Below are 16,731 nucleotides of genomic sequence, written 5' to 3' on the forward strand. Positions count from 1 at the left end.
AATAAAATAATAAATCTACAATTTTGTGTTGACAGTGTTTGTGCAGCTGGCATGTGCCTTCCGTTATGGCAGCGACGACCTGGACGTGATAGGCCTGTGCTTCAGGAAGGACATCTGGATCCAACACGTCCAGATCTACCCTGAGAATCACAAACCCGAACTGAGCGCCATGCATGACACCCTGCTGAAGAAGGCTGGGGACAACGCACACGCCTTCTCTTTTGAAGTATGTGACAACATGTCCAGTTACAAGTGTAAAGAGTTTAAACCCATTAAATCTGTTCAGCACTCTTCAGGTGTCAAGGTTGAAGTGAAAGTGATTCATGACCACAACACTATCAATTATTAACTGGGTTATTACATTCAACTGCTTGTTTGATATATTCAAAATTAAGTAGACGATAAATATAACTCGTATATTTAGAAATAAATGTTCATCTTTCTCTCCAGATTCCCAACAACCTGCCATGCTCAGTCTCTCTGCAACCTGGACCTGATGACCAGGGGAAGGTAAATCTCTTGTTAATCTGCTAACACCATTCACCTTCACAATTAAACAGATTTCATCCCATAACCTTAGCGTGTATAGTATAGTAACTGTATTTTTTTTCTTTTTTTTTTTTTGCTTTCCAGGCTTGTGGTGTCGACTTTGAGGTCAAAACTTACCTTGCCAAGGAAAAGAGCAACCCAGATGAGAAGATCGAGAAGAAGTGAGTTCTCTTTCCTTTTCACCATCTCTTTGTTTTCTCTCATATTCCAAGCGTTTTTTTTTTTTTTATATGTACTATTCTGCCTAACTAACAATTTCTCTACTCCATCTTTCTTCTTCATTTCTGTCTGACAGGGACACTGCTCGCCTTATCATTCGTAAAATCCAGTTCGCTCCCTCTGAGGTCGGCGCCGGGCCCAAGGCTGATATCTGCAAAAGCTTCATGATGTCCGACAAGCCCGTTCACCTAGAAGCTGCGATGGAAAAAGATGTACAGTTGCAAAACTTTTTTTCTGCTATACAAAATATTTGTCATGTTTCCAGCGTGAGTCTGAGTCCAGGCTGAGAGTATGTTATCCTGACCATTCAAACACCATTTGCCTCCATTAATCCTTCCTGGTTTTGACCACAGCTCTATTTCCACGGTGAAGCAATCCCAATCAAAATCAAAATCAACAACGAGAGCAACAAAACAGTCAAGAAATTCAAAGTCACTGGTGGGTTCCTCTGTTAATAGAAATAACATGACTGTTACTTAAAGAATTAAACAAATACTTTGTCTCACTCTCTGTGTCTTCATTCTTCTCTTCTCACAGTGGACCAAACCACAGACATTGTCCTCTACTCTGCAGACAAATACACCAAAGCTGTTTTTACCCAAGAGTTTGGGTACGTGTACAGAAGACTGAGAGTACTCAACACACAGCAAATATCAAACATCAGAAAGTAGCTGTGACAAAGCATGTGTTTATGCGTGGATCTGTTTGTGTTTCCTCCTCCGCAGAGAGACAGTGGATCCCAGTGGCACCTACGAGAACACTCTGACCATCACCCCCCTGCTGGCTGACAACAAGGAGAAAAGAGGTCTGGCGCTGGATGGACGGCTGAAGGATGAGGACACTAACTTGGCCTCCACCACCATGTAAGTGCGCAAACACAGCAGACAGGTCTAAAGTAGGATTTACATGTGATTCATTTGATTACCGCTGGAAAGTCTGGACAATTAGGGATATTTACTGGAGTAGTTATCTCCTCTGTGACCGACATCTTTGCACATAATGCAATCCACTTTGTAGTTTTACATTTACAGTAGCCTTTTTCTTGCATGTCACTCATTGTCCATGATGTCTTGTAGAAGTACGCTTAACTACATTAAACCTTCTAATCCCTCAAATCCTTGTAATTCTTCTTCACCAAAGGCTGCGACAGGGTGTCGAAAAAGATGTGCTGGGAATCCTGGTTTCCTACAAGATTAAAATTAACCTGATGGTGGCTGGAGGAGGGTGAGTGCCTGCTCCTGTTCAAGCATTTTTGGCACATGAAAACTCACTAAATGATTGAATGGAGTGAAATTAACCAGAACAATCTTATGATGTCCCTCCTTGTCCTCCTGTAGCCTGCTGGGCGGCCTCACAGCCAGGTGAGTACCATCCATTAACTATTACTGTATATCACAACCCATACAGCCAATTAACAGTGATTACCAATTATCTGTATGATTCTGATTGGTTGGTTTATTTTATCTGCAGTGACGTCACAGTGGAGCTGCCATTGATGCTCATGCATCCCAAGCCTGCAGGTATTTTATTTATTAACACACATACAAATGTCTGATCTGTCTGCACAGTAAATGTTACTGCTATCAATGCACCCCACAGTTTACATGCTGTCTATTGTAAGGATTTCACGCTCTCACCCTTTTCTCTTTTCTTCCTTTTACATCAACCTCCCTTCCAAACTGAGCAGAGTAAAGACAGCTAGTGAAGTAAGTACCAAATTGCTTTTAGTTTTGGAGCCATCGCCCAGAAATCATATTGTTGAAATTTATGGTGAAGTTACCGGTTACTTTCCTTTGGGCATTTTTTTTCTTTTGGGCAACAGTTCAGCCTTTTTTAAATATATCTTTTGTTCTTACTCTTACAGTGTCTTGAAAGAAAACTCCCCTATAGATGAGGTGAGGTTACGAAACACAGTGTTAACAATTAACAATTATAATCCAAGAATTCAATATGTATTATTCTGAAATAAGACATTCTACATAATGACTAAGTTTAGTTTTGGTAAGTTAAGTATATTTTGATGCTATTAACTTTTCTTAAGGAAAACTGTGCATGCATGACTTTTACTTGTACCAGAGTATCACTACACTGTGGTATGGCAATAAATAGTCAGTATTATTGCCTAATGTCAATAAAATCTTGATAAAAGCAAAAATCTAAATTAATTAAAACTTCCAGGACATTAAAAATGAATAACTGAGCATGGTTTTATGTTATACAAAGATAAGAGATCTTTTTCACTTTTTAATTTTTACTGATATTATCCATGTAATAATGGTGTCCTAAACTTATCTTTGTTTACTTCTTTTTAGAAAGGATGTTACCCTGGAGGCCGAGAAGAAACCCATATAAAGACAGGACGACGGCAAGAGGAGGGGACATAAAACAAAGACGAAGAAGAATGTGACCGGCGCAATGAAATCAAATAACAACAACCGACTGAAGAGAATGATCTTTTCAGCACACCAATTATTCTGTATTTTTACAGATGGAACATCAGCCCCCTCACACATTTTGTTGTCGTTGTTTTTGTTGGTTAATTTGTGTCCTTTAGCTGTAGAGGAAGTATTCAGATTGCAATATAGTATCCAGCATCTCGTGACCAAAGACCTCTGTAGAAACACACACATACATGTACAGAATAAAAATCCTTTTCTTCTTACTTCAGAGTATGAGTGGGGAAAGGTGGGAAATCAGTTTGAAGCCCATAAAAGCCAATTTGCTTTGGATGAAAGGGATCCGCTCATCTGTGATTATGAATTATATATTTTTCTTTCTGTGAAATGTACCAGTTTCTGTTTTTGAGTGGCTGACTTAAATCATCCAAAATACAATAAAATAATTATAAAAAATGAATTTCTGAGAAGCAGGTTTTTTCTGTCTCATCAAAGTGTTGCTGCTGTTTTAAAATTAATGAATGAAGTTTATACAAGTGAAATGCTAGATATCACAACTGCTTTAAAGTGTAGAACAGGTACAAAAAAGTAAGGTCACTTTGGGTTTCAGACTCAAGTTCAGCATTAGCTACTATCACTACAGCTATCCTCATCCTAGAGCAGACAGAATATAATGAATGAAATATATGACTTAGAAATATGAACATATCATATTCATGTGGGTTCCAGCTCATAGGGCAATTAAAGGGAATGAAATATCAGATATGCTAGCAAAGAAGGCCAAACAAGAAGGCACCATGGAAATTTAATTTAGCAAAGCAGAAGCAAAAACAGCAACAACTGGCTACATAACAGGGATGAAATTTTATGCAATTCAGAATGAAGTGGGCACCATGGATCAGTAGGAAGAAACACTAAAGACCGGCACACATATTGGGGCACACAAGTCTAAATAAAGCATTAGATCTAATAGGTAAATGGCCATCTGGTCTGCATGTGCATTGTGAAACAGGGGAGTCAGTAGGATTAATTATATAATAATAATATGGATAATACGGATTGAATAGTTAGATTTTAAGGGCTAACTAACAGGCAGTGGTCCACATTCAGCATAACAGGTTTTAGTAAATGCATTTCACCGCAGAAGATGTTTTATGTTCGGTGGCCAGCAGAGGGCCACAACCGGCTCTTCTGGAATGTTTCTCTTTGACCAGCGACGAAGACGACGACACCTACGTCATCGCGCACAACGTGTAGGACCGAAGCAACATGGCTTTGAATGGAGGTTTGTGAACTTATAACCAAGCTAACTTTGACATTTCTCGCATTCACTTCGCCTGCTCATAAAACACCATTTTGGCACGCATATATGCAGTCGTTTTCGAGTGTAATTTTATTTTTTACTATGTTTTGTCGCCGCCGCCATATACATGTCGCGAGCTAGACGTTAGCCCGGCTGCTTTGCTAGCTATCTTATCTTAGCAGAGCACTGCGGCTATGCTAATCACTTTTTTAAACAGCGCAACTTAAACCAAAGAATTATCTAATAAGTACAAAAATTGTATAAAATCTAATGAGTAAAACTGGCAAAGTGGCAACGAGAATATACACGCACACGTTGAGAACTGTTAAGTTATATCACAGCAATAACACTGCGTTTTATGAGGATGATACTGCAACACAGTGTCTGTGTAGGTGCAGTCCACTTGAATTTAAAAAGCACTTTGTTACTCATCCCAGGTGACGAGGACTTTGAGTGGGAGCCTCCAACAGAGGCAGAGATGAAGGTGATTCAGGCTCGCAGGGAGCGACAAGACAAAATCAGCAAGCTGATGGGAGACTACCTGCTCAAAGGATACAAGATGCTGGGAGAGTGCTGTGATGTGTGCGGGGTCAGTAGAGCGGATATTTATTTTGTCTGTGAAGGTGGTAGTGCCCTGAAAATGTAGAAAAGGCAGAGTGGAATAACATGTCTTTTGTGTTTCTAGACTATTCTTCTCCAGGACAGACAGCAGAAAAACTACTGTGTTTCATGTCAGGAGCTGGACTCTGATATTGACAAGGACAACCCTGGTATACAAAACTCACACATACGCATATGTTTAATGCACGAAGCATATGTGTAATTTCTTCCATCACTGCTCCTCTCAGCTTGTGCTTTTTGTCAATTTTATTTGCTCTTGTTCCCATGTCTCCCTGTCTTCCTCTCTCCACTCCTCTCAGCTCTAAATGCACAGGCGGCGTTGTCCCAGGTGAGAGAAAGACAACTTGCAGCCCAGTCCCCTGCACCGTCCCAGGCCCCTGAACTCAACGGAGGCCCCAGCAACAGTCAAGCAAGTGGGTCAGTTCCTCAGCCAAGACCGGAGCACTGTGAAGGGGCTGCTGCAGGAGGGAGAGCCCTCCTGCCTCCACCTGCTGTCCCTTCTCCTTCAGTTCCTCCCTCCACCACAGCCGTGGCACCAACTCGTCCCCCAGTTTGTCCACAGAGCACTGCCCTCCAACCTGTGTTGGAAGAAGCTGAGGAAGCTGTTCTAACCAAACTTCGCTGGGCCACCACCCAGCTACAGAGCTCAGCCTCCCTAGAGGCAAGTATCCAGCTCTGCAGCCTCATCACCAGCTGTGCCAATTCACTGCGCAGCCTCAAGGAGCTCAGCCAGTAACCATCATGGACTGGTGGAAACCATGGGGTCATGGGAACGCTGTTTCTACTTGCCTCTGTCTTGGAATACTGACTCTGGTTCGCTGCTTTGCAGCATCTCCCTTTGACTGAATCCTTGTGTAGAGCTGAATTCAAAATTGGTCCAAAAATGCACTTGGTATGGGATTAAAGTGTCAAAAGTGCACAGGTTACTAGTTTGGGTTAACGTTACTATACCGCTGGCAAAACTATCATGTTACATGGTTTCTTAATATGTTCATGTGACTTGTCAACTTGTAATTTATGATTTAATTATAAAAAAAACTGATCATTTGTCAAAGCTCAACAATTGTTGGTATTAATTTTAAACCATCTGACCATTAGAAATTTTAAATAGGGCTTAATCTATATTCTACAAAAATATAATGCTACCAAATCCATAGTTGGGTAGCTCTGGTTAATCTGAAATGGAAGCAATTGCCAAACATCTGTGAATTCTTTTTTCCTGATTGATTGTTCTGTACTATCCCAAAAATGGCATAGCTTTGCAAATCACAAGATTCTAAAAAAAGTTAAAGTCCCTGCGCACACTTGCCTGAATGATTGTGTGTGTGCACAAAACAGTCTTTGTGCTCATATACAAGATGCTACTAGAACTAATGTAAGTTATCAGTTAAAATGTAAAGCCTGTTGGTATGTTGTTAAACACACCTGTCCTCAAATCTGACCCTGCTTCTTCACAAAGACAGGAACATTTTTCTATTTGCTGCTCAGTCTGACGCTCAGATGGCTTTCTGGTGTCTCTGGCCCTCTGGTGGTATAAAGCTTGTCACTGTGCGCTGACAGTTCGTAGGTTTTTATTGTAAATATAGTTGATGCATGATGGTAGTGGTGGTCAGTTTATTCAGTGATGCTCAGATGAGACTAGGCAACATTCAGGAGTCAGACTCATTGTTCCTCATTCATTAAAACCATCTAGAGCAAATAAACTGTGCACTGTACATCAGTAGACGGCACTTCATATTAGAAAAAGCAAGCTTCAGTGTTGTTCAAGGCAGTCAGAGTTTTTTATTATGTACTTGAATAAAGCTTTGCCTGTTCAGGAGTTCTGCAGTTTGTTTCTTTCCACAAGAGGTCGCCAAATACAAAACACAGTACCATAAGTTTATTAATTGGAAGATGCTATATTTCAAGTACCATTGAATATATATGAATTGCATGTGTGTTTATAATACGCCCTGTGAATTTCAGTTAATTACACAGCTATATTTTTGCACACAAGTTGCCAGTGTTACACTGGTGTAGGCCTGTTTTATTGGGGCATTCCTGTATTTATTGTTTCTGTGACGTGGGTAAATTAACAACCTTCTAGTCTGCCTATTTATGGGCTTGTTTGGATTCTCATTTTTGCACAGCCCGAGCTTATCACTTTGTGTTTTGAAAACGTCTAAACGTTGCTTATGAGAAATCCAGTTGAATCAATCAAACGACTGACGGTCTCCTTTTACCCACAAACACGGACTGTAGCGGGGCGGGGCGCGGAGCTGTCACTGCCGGGCGGAGCCGGGGGCTGTCGGTGAACTCTCCCACACAAAGGAGAGGAAACAAAACAAAGCCAGGAAGCATGACATTAACCCGGCATTCACTGCTTCTACTGTAGCCCGAACACATCCAGAAAACAGGATTGCATCGACTTGCAGCGTGCCTCCAAGACACCTCCGCGTGCAGCTGCTGGGAGACAGGGAAAACAGCCCCTAAAGGTGATGGTGAGGCAGCATAACGGCATTCACACAGTGTATGAGCATTTGAGAGTGATCACGCTCTCCTGCAGAAAGTGTGTCGGTGCGTCTCCGGCTGAGTCCACCGTCGTGATGAACGGGAGCGGGTGCAGCGCGGCGGACTGTCCGGTGGGCGGTGTCTTCTCAGTGGACGGGCTGCCGCCGCTGCCCAAAGGCCTGAGCGGCATCCTGAACTCCAGCGGCGGGTCGTGGCGGGACATCGAGAAGGTCCACAGCAAGAGAGCGCGCATCCAGGCCGACATCAGCGGCGACGCGCCGCGCGGTCACAGCAAGCCGGGCGGACTGGACGCTGCCCTGGCTCTGCTGCGGAAGGAGATGGTAAGGAGCTCGGTCGCTCACAGACTATATCCTGTCTATGCAAAAAGTTTGACAAAATAAGTTTTAATCTAAGGTTTTCAACCACATCTCATCAGTGTATAGTTTGTGCAGTTGTCATGGAGACAGTGGTGGAAGAACTTACTTAAGTAAAAGTATGCAACCATTACATTAATGTAAAAATACTCTTTTACAAGGAAACCAGTGGTTTAATCTTTAACAATTTGTTGTGTTTAATAATCTTATCTCTTTCTCATGTAAACTCTTATTGTGAAAGGCAACTAGGACCTATATCAGTCAGTTAAATGTAGTGGAGTTAAGTAAGTGCCACAAAACTGCATGAGGATGGTTCATTCGCCAAGATTATTTTTATCAGTATGCTGTTTCTAAGGTAAAAAACAACAACTTTCACATTAAATTTCCCTCTTACTCTGCTCATGTTGTACCCCCCTCTGGTGGCCAAAACAGATATTTGATGTTTTTGTGTGACAGGTCGGTCTGCGACAGCTTGACATGTCTCTGCTGTGCCAGCTGTGGTCTCTCCACGAAGCCATCCAGGACTACAAGGGCTCCTCGCTTCTGTCTGAGGCCTCCTTCAGTGCTGATAACGGATACTCCGAGGAGGAGGATGAAGTAGAGGAGGAAGATGATGAGGAGACCGTAGTTCTCTCGCAGCCTTCGGCGTCCTTGTCTCTGCCTCCACCCAGCAGCAACTCCAGGGACCAGTGGATCAAAGACTCTTTTCACATTCCCTGATGCAGACACAGCTCATACGCTCCATGCACCATGCACTGTGGAGACTCCTTGACTGTATTTTCTCACAGTTGATGTCTCTTACTGTGCTTTTAGGCTCCATTTACACTGGCTTCTATGCTATGCATCTCTTACACATGTAATACGTCCAGCAGCGTATAGTCTTATCTGCTTACGTTTTTTACACTTTGCAAAATCACTGTCTGTTTCATAGAAAGTTGGTTGCATCTTTCTGACACTTTTCTCAACCAAGAATGACTTTATTTGACATATTGATGATGTTGGGAATTTTCATAGCTTATAAAATAAGCAGTGGCATACTGTATGTGGCCTTTCCATTTACATCGGAGCAAGTTTGTGCACCACTGCAGGTTTGAATTCGGCTTGAATGTGTCTTGGTTATGCTTGTATTGAGTGCGAATCTGGTTACAGCACTTCAAGAAGCATAAAGTGGACTATATGGGGCCCAATGGTAATACATCCGGTGACTTTTGGTCATGTGGTTTTGTGACGATTTCAGGCTTTGAGACTCCCTGTTTTGTGAGGTGAGTAGGAAAATCCCTCCTCTCATACAGTATTCTTCACCTTTTAGTGTCTCGACACAAGAACCGAAGCGCCGTCGATCAATAATCTGTATTCTGTCAGTCATATTACAATGGATGGGAAGCTGTGAATCTGTAAGCCTTTGACACAGTATGCACATTTTTCCTTCCCACAGATGAAGAGAATATTCTTTGGAAAATGATGTTTAACTTATTATTAATCTCCCTCTTAATTGAAGATCCTCTGAAACAAAGACACAGACGTCTCTTGGCTGTCTTTAAAAGTTTGTATGAATTACACTTTGCTTCATCAACAGTCCAACTGGTAGCAAAACAGAGAGAGAGAAAAAAGCAATGATAGGAAACTGTCGCTTTCTGTCAGGACATCAAGCTAAGGATTAACTCCGATGGGATTCTGCTCTGTCTTGTATCCAGGCGGATTAACCTGCCATTAACTGCTCATACGTTGAGAATTTTTCAGTATCTCTATCTATGGGTTGTGTTTAAATGAAAGTAAGTATTAATCACTTCAATCTTTTTATCACATAGGCCTATAGGACTTAGGATGGGCATAGGACTGTCACACTCTGTATATCAAGAAATAAAAGGGCACAGTCTGACTTGCAGAAATGGTCTCACAGTCTTGTATTCACTTCACTTATGTATCAAACTAAATGTATTACAGTTTTTTAAACAGGCAAATGCCTTTTTGTTTTCTAAATCCTAAATTAAAACTTCTCGCACAGGGGTGAGTTCCCGCATTTGAGATGAAAGGCAATCATGGGAAGATATTGCTCAATATGACCAACAGGGGACACACTGTCTCTAATCGGCAGAGTGCTCTCTCACTCCTGCAGGCCTCCTGCTCTGAGCTCATGCTGAAAGCAGCAGCGTGGGGAAAACCATTTGCTGTGGAGGGAGCAGGAATGAAGGGGAGTTGAAAATCTCATGCTGTTCTCTATTTATAATCAACATGTGTCGTGGATATAGTTAGAATATATCTGCCTGTCTGTCTCTCTGCCTGTCTCTCTGCCGGTCTGGCTGTAGATCTGGGTGTGTGTGTGTGAATGCTCTCCATATCATCCATCACAAAGCATGTTTTAATGATTTGGATTATCAGTTGCAGATCATTCGAATGTGGATTTTTAACTGACTTATTTCTTTCTTATCTTCACTTTTGCACCTTTCTGTCTTTACCTCTTTATGTTTTTGGTGTCCATCCATCTACTTTGTGCCTAATAGACGGGCAGTCAGCCTATGGTTATTCTATTTATTACCACACCCCACAGTTACAGTAAGAACCGTTAATGCTGTACAGTGTGTGATTATTAAAATAAATAGAGTCTTGACTGGAAGTCAGCGCGGTGGATGTCAGCAGGGAGAGCTGAGAAGGACAAGAAGGTGTTAGTGGGGAAGCTTCCTCTGGAAAACAATGAATGGCGAGATCAGTTTTTAAAGTGAGGAAATGCCCCAAAGTTGAAAAAAAGAATCAAATGCTCGAGCACAATTCCACCAAGACGAGAAACAACACGAGAAAGAACACTGTCGATACTTTTAACTATTCCTCGGTCAGTGAAGAACATGGTGTAAAAGTAACTGCTGCAGTGGTCAGGTTTGTCCACAAGGAAGCTGTAGATAGGTCAGTACAGTGGAGGGCATCGCATGTTGTTAGGTGTTGTGCATGTCTGGGGAGGGAGCAATAACGCACCTCTGAATACTGGACCCACAGTGAAATATTAGACCCACTCTGAGTCATGAGAGAGTTGTCCCTCTCCTCTGCTGTTGCCCCACACTCCTCCACCACCAGCTGCCTCTGTCCATCCATCCATCCATGCCCCCCCCACCTAAAAATACACTCCTGCTCTCACTGAGGAAAATCCCTGTGCGTTGACCTAGCTTGAACACACACACACACACACACACACACACTGGAGTCGGTTGGCCTACCCTTCTCTCCATGGAAACTATTCCTCTGTAATTAACTGGATGAAACACACTTTTCTGGAGAGGACTGGATGACGCGGCTGGAAGTCAGGAAGTGACTCGAGTTATAACTACGAGCTCAGAAGAAAATGTATTTAAAAAAAACACAGTGGCGCAACAGAGCTGGAACAAACGGCTCGCAACCTTCAGGGAGATCTGAGTTTGCAGAGCTGATTAAGTGAAATAGTCACCAGCAGATAAGGCTGTTCCAGTGACAGGGACAGTCGGGATCAAAGTCTATAGGTATGGCTGAACACTGTTCACTCTGTACCTCTGCACACTGTGCCCAATGGAGAGCAAGATGAACTTTGCATACTGCTGCATCACCAGTAGACACTTTTTGCATATCCTGTCTCACACTCTGTGTCACTGGCTGCTGTCATTGAAGGAAAGAGGGAGGGTGAACTCATTCTAGAGGCAGCAGACCTATATTACAACAACCCCCCCACCCCCACCCAGGCTTGACTAAGCTGCATGTGGATTACTGCCAGAGAGAGAGAAAGAGCAAGAGAGAGAGAGAGAAGTTGTCAGTGCGGTTGTTTGGTTGAAACTTCAGCTTCATATCAGGCGTTTATAGCCTGTGTGGAAGACAATGAGCAGGGCGGAATCGGTTCCTCTTTACTGATGCCCTAATTGCCAGTTCTGTTTACAGCTATTTCTTTTTGGTACATGGCGACATCTTTAATGTTTTCTTTTTTTTTCAAATCTGTGCGTGATTCAAGTTACTGCAAATGAGCGCAAGTCTCAGCTTGTGTGAGGTTCATCATCATCATCATCAGCAGCAGCAGCGGCAGCAGAGGAGGAGGAAGAAGGACACCTTTTAAGGAGCAGAAGCTGCGGACTAAGTTGGATTATTGTTGCGCGCGGGAGAGTGTGATTTCCTCCTTTTATCTCGTGTGTTAAGTTTTATTTCACCTCGGGCAGTCATGACTTCGGTGTGGAAAAGACTGCAGCGGGTCGGGAAGAAGGCTTCAAAGTTTCAGTTTGTCGCGTCTTACCAGGAACTCGCACTGGAGTGCACCAAGAAATGGTGAGTTCAATTACATCTTTCACTTCCTGAACTGTCCCGTTTGAAAGTCTGTCACTGTTTGAAATGTCAATAACCCTCCGAGGGCCTGCTTAGTTTGTTATTATATAATAAGGCTCCATTATGGGCATATTGTCGCTCTTTTCCGCTACACTGAGAATGATGAGGGCGTCCCCCATGTACGTACATGTGCTGAACTGATCCAAAGTGATTGTGGGTTCGATTCCCGACCCCGCCTATCGACGGAGAGTTGTGAGTCAATGGAGAAAGGGGGTTTGATGGTCACATTTGCGCAGGGACGTCATCCCTGTGAAGCATCAGACTAAGTGACATGAAAACTGTGGTACTCATTAGTCTGTGGTCTTGTCAGTGTCCTAACTTACTTGCCATTTCCCATTTAATTTAAGAATACAGGCGATCACACCAAGTTCAACATGCTCTACTATTTGACTTACAGTTTTACATTCAACATCATAATTTAACATTATAACCACAACAGTGTACCCTCGTGTTTTGCTGTTATTTCATTTCAGAGATGCAGTCAAATCACTTTGTACTGCAGCTCAAACTCCGTAGGGCTTTTTCCCTCCTCTGCAATTTCCTGTTACACAAAACAGCTGGGAGATGGCCAAGTGATGCAGCATGGACCATTGTTCAGCTCTGATACATAATTAAACGGGCAAACAAATGAAAATGTTCAGTTTTAGGGTTCTAGGGTTATTGACATGTCTTTTTTTTTATCCTACTCGTGCTACCTTTCCTACAACATCAACATCAGTAGTGTTTAAAATCTTTTTAATCTTTGAAAATCACACACACATTCCTCAGCTTGCTGCATGATGGAAAAGTTTCTCCAGTATCTTTAAACCTTTACCCACATGTCAGTTTGGCCCTTAGTTCATCTTCTTATCTTGTCCAGATTACATTAAAGGATGGAATAATTGTGTAAGCGGCTTGTCAGCAGCATGATAAGAAACACCGAGCAGTTTTTTTTCCCATAAAGTCAATAAAGTTTTAGAGTTTGATCAGCAGCAGCAGAGAAGCTTGTGTCATCTGAACACAGAGAAAGGGAAGAGAAACACTGATTTAGAAAGATTGACACTTCCCACTTAACAGTGATGAAATCAGGGTTTGAACGCCTTTACCAGGGTGCTGTTCAAACAGGGAGGCAAAAGTCAGGACGCACAGAGAGGCGGAGGAGGAGAAGCAAGGACAGGAGGAAATGAGGAATCTCTGGAGATGAATCCAAAGTTTCAGTCATATTACCTCAGGAATGAAGATGAAATCAGCCCATAGCTCTTATGTGATTAATCCCAGTGTCAGGTTACCGAAGCATCAGGGATGGGAAATGAACCCTTTGTCCACATGTGGGGTTGTAAAGGTCTCATGTTTGTGTACAAGTTTTTTAAGGGGTTGTTTTAATTTGCCACTATGATTGGCTTTCTTATAGAGACACATCATGCAAACAAACTACTGAGACACATTTTAGACTTTGTATGCTAAAAGTGCAACTATAATGGAGTATTCCTATTGTATTTAGTTATGCTTTATCAATAAAGTCCTATCAACAAGACGGCTATAGAGGCTATAGAAGAACGAGGCCTCCTGAAGGATGTTCTTCATCACAAGGTTTTTTCGGATAACCGAAACAAAAATACAGACGGGGGCAAAGATAAGACGGCCCGGCAGTTTGTACATGACATCAATCAAAAATGATACAGTGCTGCTGACAGAGACAGTGAAGTGGCACAAACATAGTTAAATATTTAGTAACTGGACTATTTTTATGTAACATTAGGAGTGCTTCATGTGACAAAAACATGAGAAAAGAGATGTTGATGCCTCGGTCAGATATTTGATCCTGGACTTTTTCAGACTTGAACATTTCAGCATAGAGGAGGAGGGTGATGTTTATCACAACCCATTGTCTGCTGAACCACCATGTACAGTAATTACATGTTACTAAACTGCATTACGCCACTAATGTTTGCCTGTGTAAAACCGGTCACAACCCTCCAACACCACTGCCCATTGTTACTGTGCTCACTACATGTCTTTGTGTCTTTGTGATTCAGATTGTTCTTGCTTGTCAACAAGTCTTTGATGTCTCCTATTTTAACTCTTCTTTTCTTTACCCCCTTCTTCTCTCCCCTCTGTTACCCCCACCCTGCTGCTGTCAGTCTATTTCTGATGCCACTCCTGACCCCCTAACACACATACCACACAAACACATGTACACACACAGTCATCTTTGCTGTACTTGTACAGTGATAAGCTGAAACTTGAGTTGAGACAATATTCAACATCTATAAACGATTGGTATCAATATTCTAAAGAGCGTCTGTGGTTGCTGAAATGGTCGTAAAGAAAATATATTAGGAGTAAGCAGTGAGGTTTGAAGAGAGGTGTGTTATTATGTACCGGCCTATTATTTGGGGTCTATGTGTAAATGTGTATGTGTGAGTATGTGTGTGTTTGCTGGTAAAGGGGGTTCCTTCTTCCTGTCAAGAGGCACGCCTCACATTCAGATCAACTCAGGTCACATGACTTTGCAGCTTCCTGTTTCACGTCCTGTGCTGCGGAGGACTGAGAAAAATACAATAGCAGCATATTTATATGTATTATCAACACACACACACACACAAATAGGCACACACCGTATTAATACACATATCCATGAATTGGGTGGATAGCTGCCAGTGTACACACACAAGTTATCACACCTTTAGAAACACACACGGAAAGATAAATGGACATCTGTGCAGCAAGATATTTAAACACACACATCAGTGCCTTGTTTTTCACTCCAAGGCATTTTCATCCCGCAGCGACAGTCATGAGACTTTCTGTTTGACCTTGTGTTTTCTCATTTATATAATGTCCACTTTGTTTAAAGATCTTATCTGATGAATTTCAAGAGTTTCTCATTTTTAGAAAATGGTTTCCAGAGCCTTTTTTTTAGTCCTGCGTGTGTAATAACTATAACTGCTATGTAACGGCAGGAGGAAAGGTGAAGTTTGTGTGTTTTAATCAGTGTTTGTATGTTTCTGTAGGCAACCAGACAAACTGAGGGTGGTGTGGACCAGGAGGAACAGACGCATGTGTTCCAAGGTGAAACCACTGAAACAGCACAAACACACACACCACACACACACACACACACACACACACACACACACACACACACACACACACACACACACACACACACCCACAGTCTTATTAATGTGTTGTTTGTTGATGCAGCTCCACAGTTGGCAGCCTGGAATCAAGAACCCCTACAGGGGCATGGTGGTGTGGCCGGTCCCAGAGAACATCGACATCTCTGTTACACTATTCAAGGTAGCAAAACCAAAGCACACTATTTACCCAGTATACATAAACAGACAGGTGGCAAATTAATGAAAAATATATACAAAAATACCTTTTCACTCCTTTATTTAAACAGGTAGTTACAAGTGGATCAGAGAAAACTTGAGTTCAGTCTTTTAAAAACTGAAGTGAAATGACAGATTTCACTTGCAAAATTTTATGTAACTCATCCCATTTCTCGGGAGCAGAGTATCTGGAACAACCAGACAGCAGAGATAATGAGACTGCTTTTGCCTTAAGACACAAATACTGCACCTCCCTTCTGTTGGTTAAGGAGGACCATCACACATTTTCATGTAAGATGTGATGTTGAGTGAGGACTGTATCACTTGTGATAATGGGCAGTCAAGAGGATTTAAAGTGGAGGGAGTGGCAGTTACATGAACAATAGCACCATAACCAAGACCTTCAGTTTGCTTGTCAAGTGTTCCACATGTGTCTTGAAAGTAACTCTAGTGTCCAGCCAGACTCCCATGTATTTAAAACTCTCAACAATTTCAACTTGAGAACCATGAAGAGTATGGATAGGAACAGTATGCTGTACACTCTTAAGTGTTCTTGAGATTGTTTCATCAGAATTTAAAACAAGCTTATGTTTAATGAGGGGTACCTGTTTATTTATATGGACAATAAAAGGACCAAGTATTGACCCTTGTGGGACACCACTAAGTTTAACAGCACTCGATATGGAACTATTTGTAACTACTACCTCTCTCTGTGACTTTTCATCTAGTTCTAACAAAGATTGCTATTCTAGTAAAGACAGGGCTATAAAAAGTGCAGCGCAGTACTGATGATTGTCCAGGGTATTAACAATGTAATTAAGCTCACATAATGCAGCTGTTGTTGTGCTGTGGCATAATCGAAATCCTGAGGGTTTTTAAAATGAGTGGGGAATCACAATGCGTCAATACAAAGTGTAAGGGCTCACTGAAATGTTTGTTTAGTATGATAGTATGTGATTCATAACCTATGGCCTTCAGCTATGGGTGATTTTGGAGTTAGACAGCGCTCTCCACCACACTCATCCAAACACGAACTGAAGGAATATCTTTTGTAAGCATGGTGTTCCATCCCTCCGGTAGAGCTCAGAGAGACATAAAGAGGCTATGTTATACAACCAGATCGATGAGAAAAT

At 42.1% G+C, this 16,731-nt stretch overlaps 4 protein-coding genes across 15 annotated transcripts in view; all 4 read left to right on the forward strand.

Annotated features, from left to right (window-relative positions):
- Window positions 1-3,584, forward strand: part of arr3a (arrestin 3a, retinal (X-arrestin)) — an 11,100-nt gene extending 7,516 nt beyond the window's left edge. The window contains exons 5-17 of the mRNA XM_056397939.1: window positions 36-226; window positions 451-510; window positions 634-710; window positions 845-980; window positions 1,122-1,206; window positions 1,306-1,378; window positions 1,494-1,631; window positions 1,909-1,992; window positions 2,106-2,129; window positions 2,239-2,288; window positions 2,456-2,474; window positions 2,633-2,663; window positions 3,081-3,584. Of these exons, the coding sequence (XP_056253914.1) occupies window positions 36-226; window positions 451-510; window positions 634-710; window positions 845-980; window positions 1,122-1,206; window positions 1,306-1,378; window positions 1,494-1,631; window positions 1,909-1,992; window positions 2,106-2,129; window positions 2,239-2,288; window positions 2,456-2,460 (923 nt within the window). The 3' untranslated portion in view covers window positions 2,461-2,474; window positions 2,633-2,663; window positions 3,081-3,584. The remainder of the gene's footprint in view (window positions 1-35; window positions 227-450; window positions 511-633; window positions 711-844; window positions 981-1,121; window positions 1,207-1,305; window positions 1,379-1,493; window positions 1,632-1,908; window positions 1,993-2,105; window positions 2,130-2,238; window positions 2,289-2,455; window positions 2,475-2,632; window positions 2,664-3,080) is intronic.
- A 797-nt stretch (window positions 3,585-4,381) lies between these two features.
- znrd2 (zinc ribbon domain containing 2) lies at window positions 4,382-6,907 on the forward strand. Its single transcript, XM_056398290.1, has 4 exons — window positions 4,382-4,449; window positions 4,905-5,056; window positions 5,153-5,237; window positions 5,388-6,907. The coding sequence occupies exons 1-4, from the start codon at window positions 4,434-4,436 to the stop codon at window positions 5,822-5,824; spliced, it is 690 nt and encodes a 229-aa protein (XP_056254265.1). The 5' UTR covers window positions 4,382-4,433; the 3' UTR covers window positions 5,825-6,907.
- Window positions 6,908-7,040: 133 nt separating this feature from the next.
- On the forward strand, window positions 7,041-9,841 carry fam89b (family with sequence similarity 89 member B). The gene is made up of 2 exons (XM_056398291.1): window positions 7,041-7,919; window positions 8,409-9,841. The coding sequence occupies exons 1-2, from the start codon at window positions 7,566-7,568 to the stop codon at window positions 8,670-8,672; spliced, it is 618 nt and encodes a 205-aa protein (XP_056254266.1). The 5' UTR covers window positions 7,041-7,565; the 3' UTR covers window positions 8,673-9,841.
- Window positions 9,842-9,978: 137 nt separating this feature from the next.
- ehbp1l1b (EH domain binding protein 1-like 1b) overlaps window positions 9,979-16,731 on the forward strand; it is a 29,292-nt gene continuing 22,539 nt past the window's right edge. For 3 of the 12 annotated variants that reach the window (XM_056398277.1, XM_056398279.1, XM_056398278.1), the window contains exons 1-3: window positions 10,878-12,224; window positions 15,275-15,332; window positions 15,468-15,563. In XM_056398277.1, coding sequence (XP_056254252.1) covers window positions 12,121-12,224; window positions 15,275-15,332; window positions 15,468-15,563 — 258 coding nt within the window. In that variant the 5' untranslated portion in view covers window positions 10,878-12,120. Of the gene's footprint in view, window positions 12,225-15,274; window positions 15,333-15,467; window positions 15,564-16,731 lie in introns of all 12 variants that reach the window. The other 9 variants (XM_056398283.1, XM_056398284.1, XM_056398288.1 and 6 more) reach the window with 7 other exon arrangements.

Source organism: Seriola aureovittata, chromosome 15, assembly GCF_021018895.1.
Source record: "Seriola aureovittata isolate HTS-2021-v1 ecotype China chromosome 15, ASM2101889v1, whole genome shotgun sequence".
NCBI classification, from domain to species: domain Eukaryota; kingdom Metazoa; phylum Chordata; class Actinopteri; order Carangiformes; family Carangidae; genus Seriola; species Seriola aureovittata.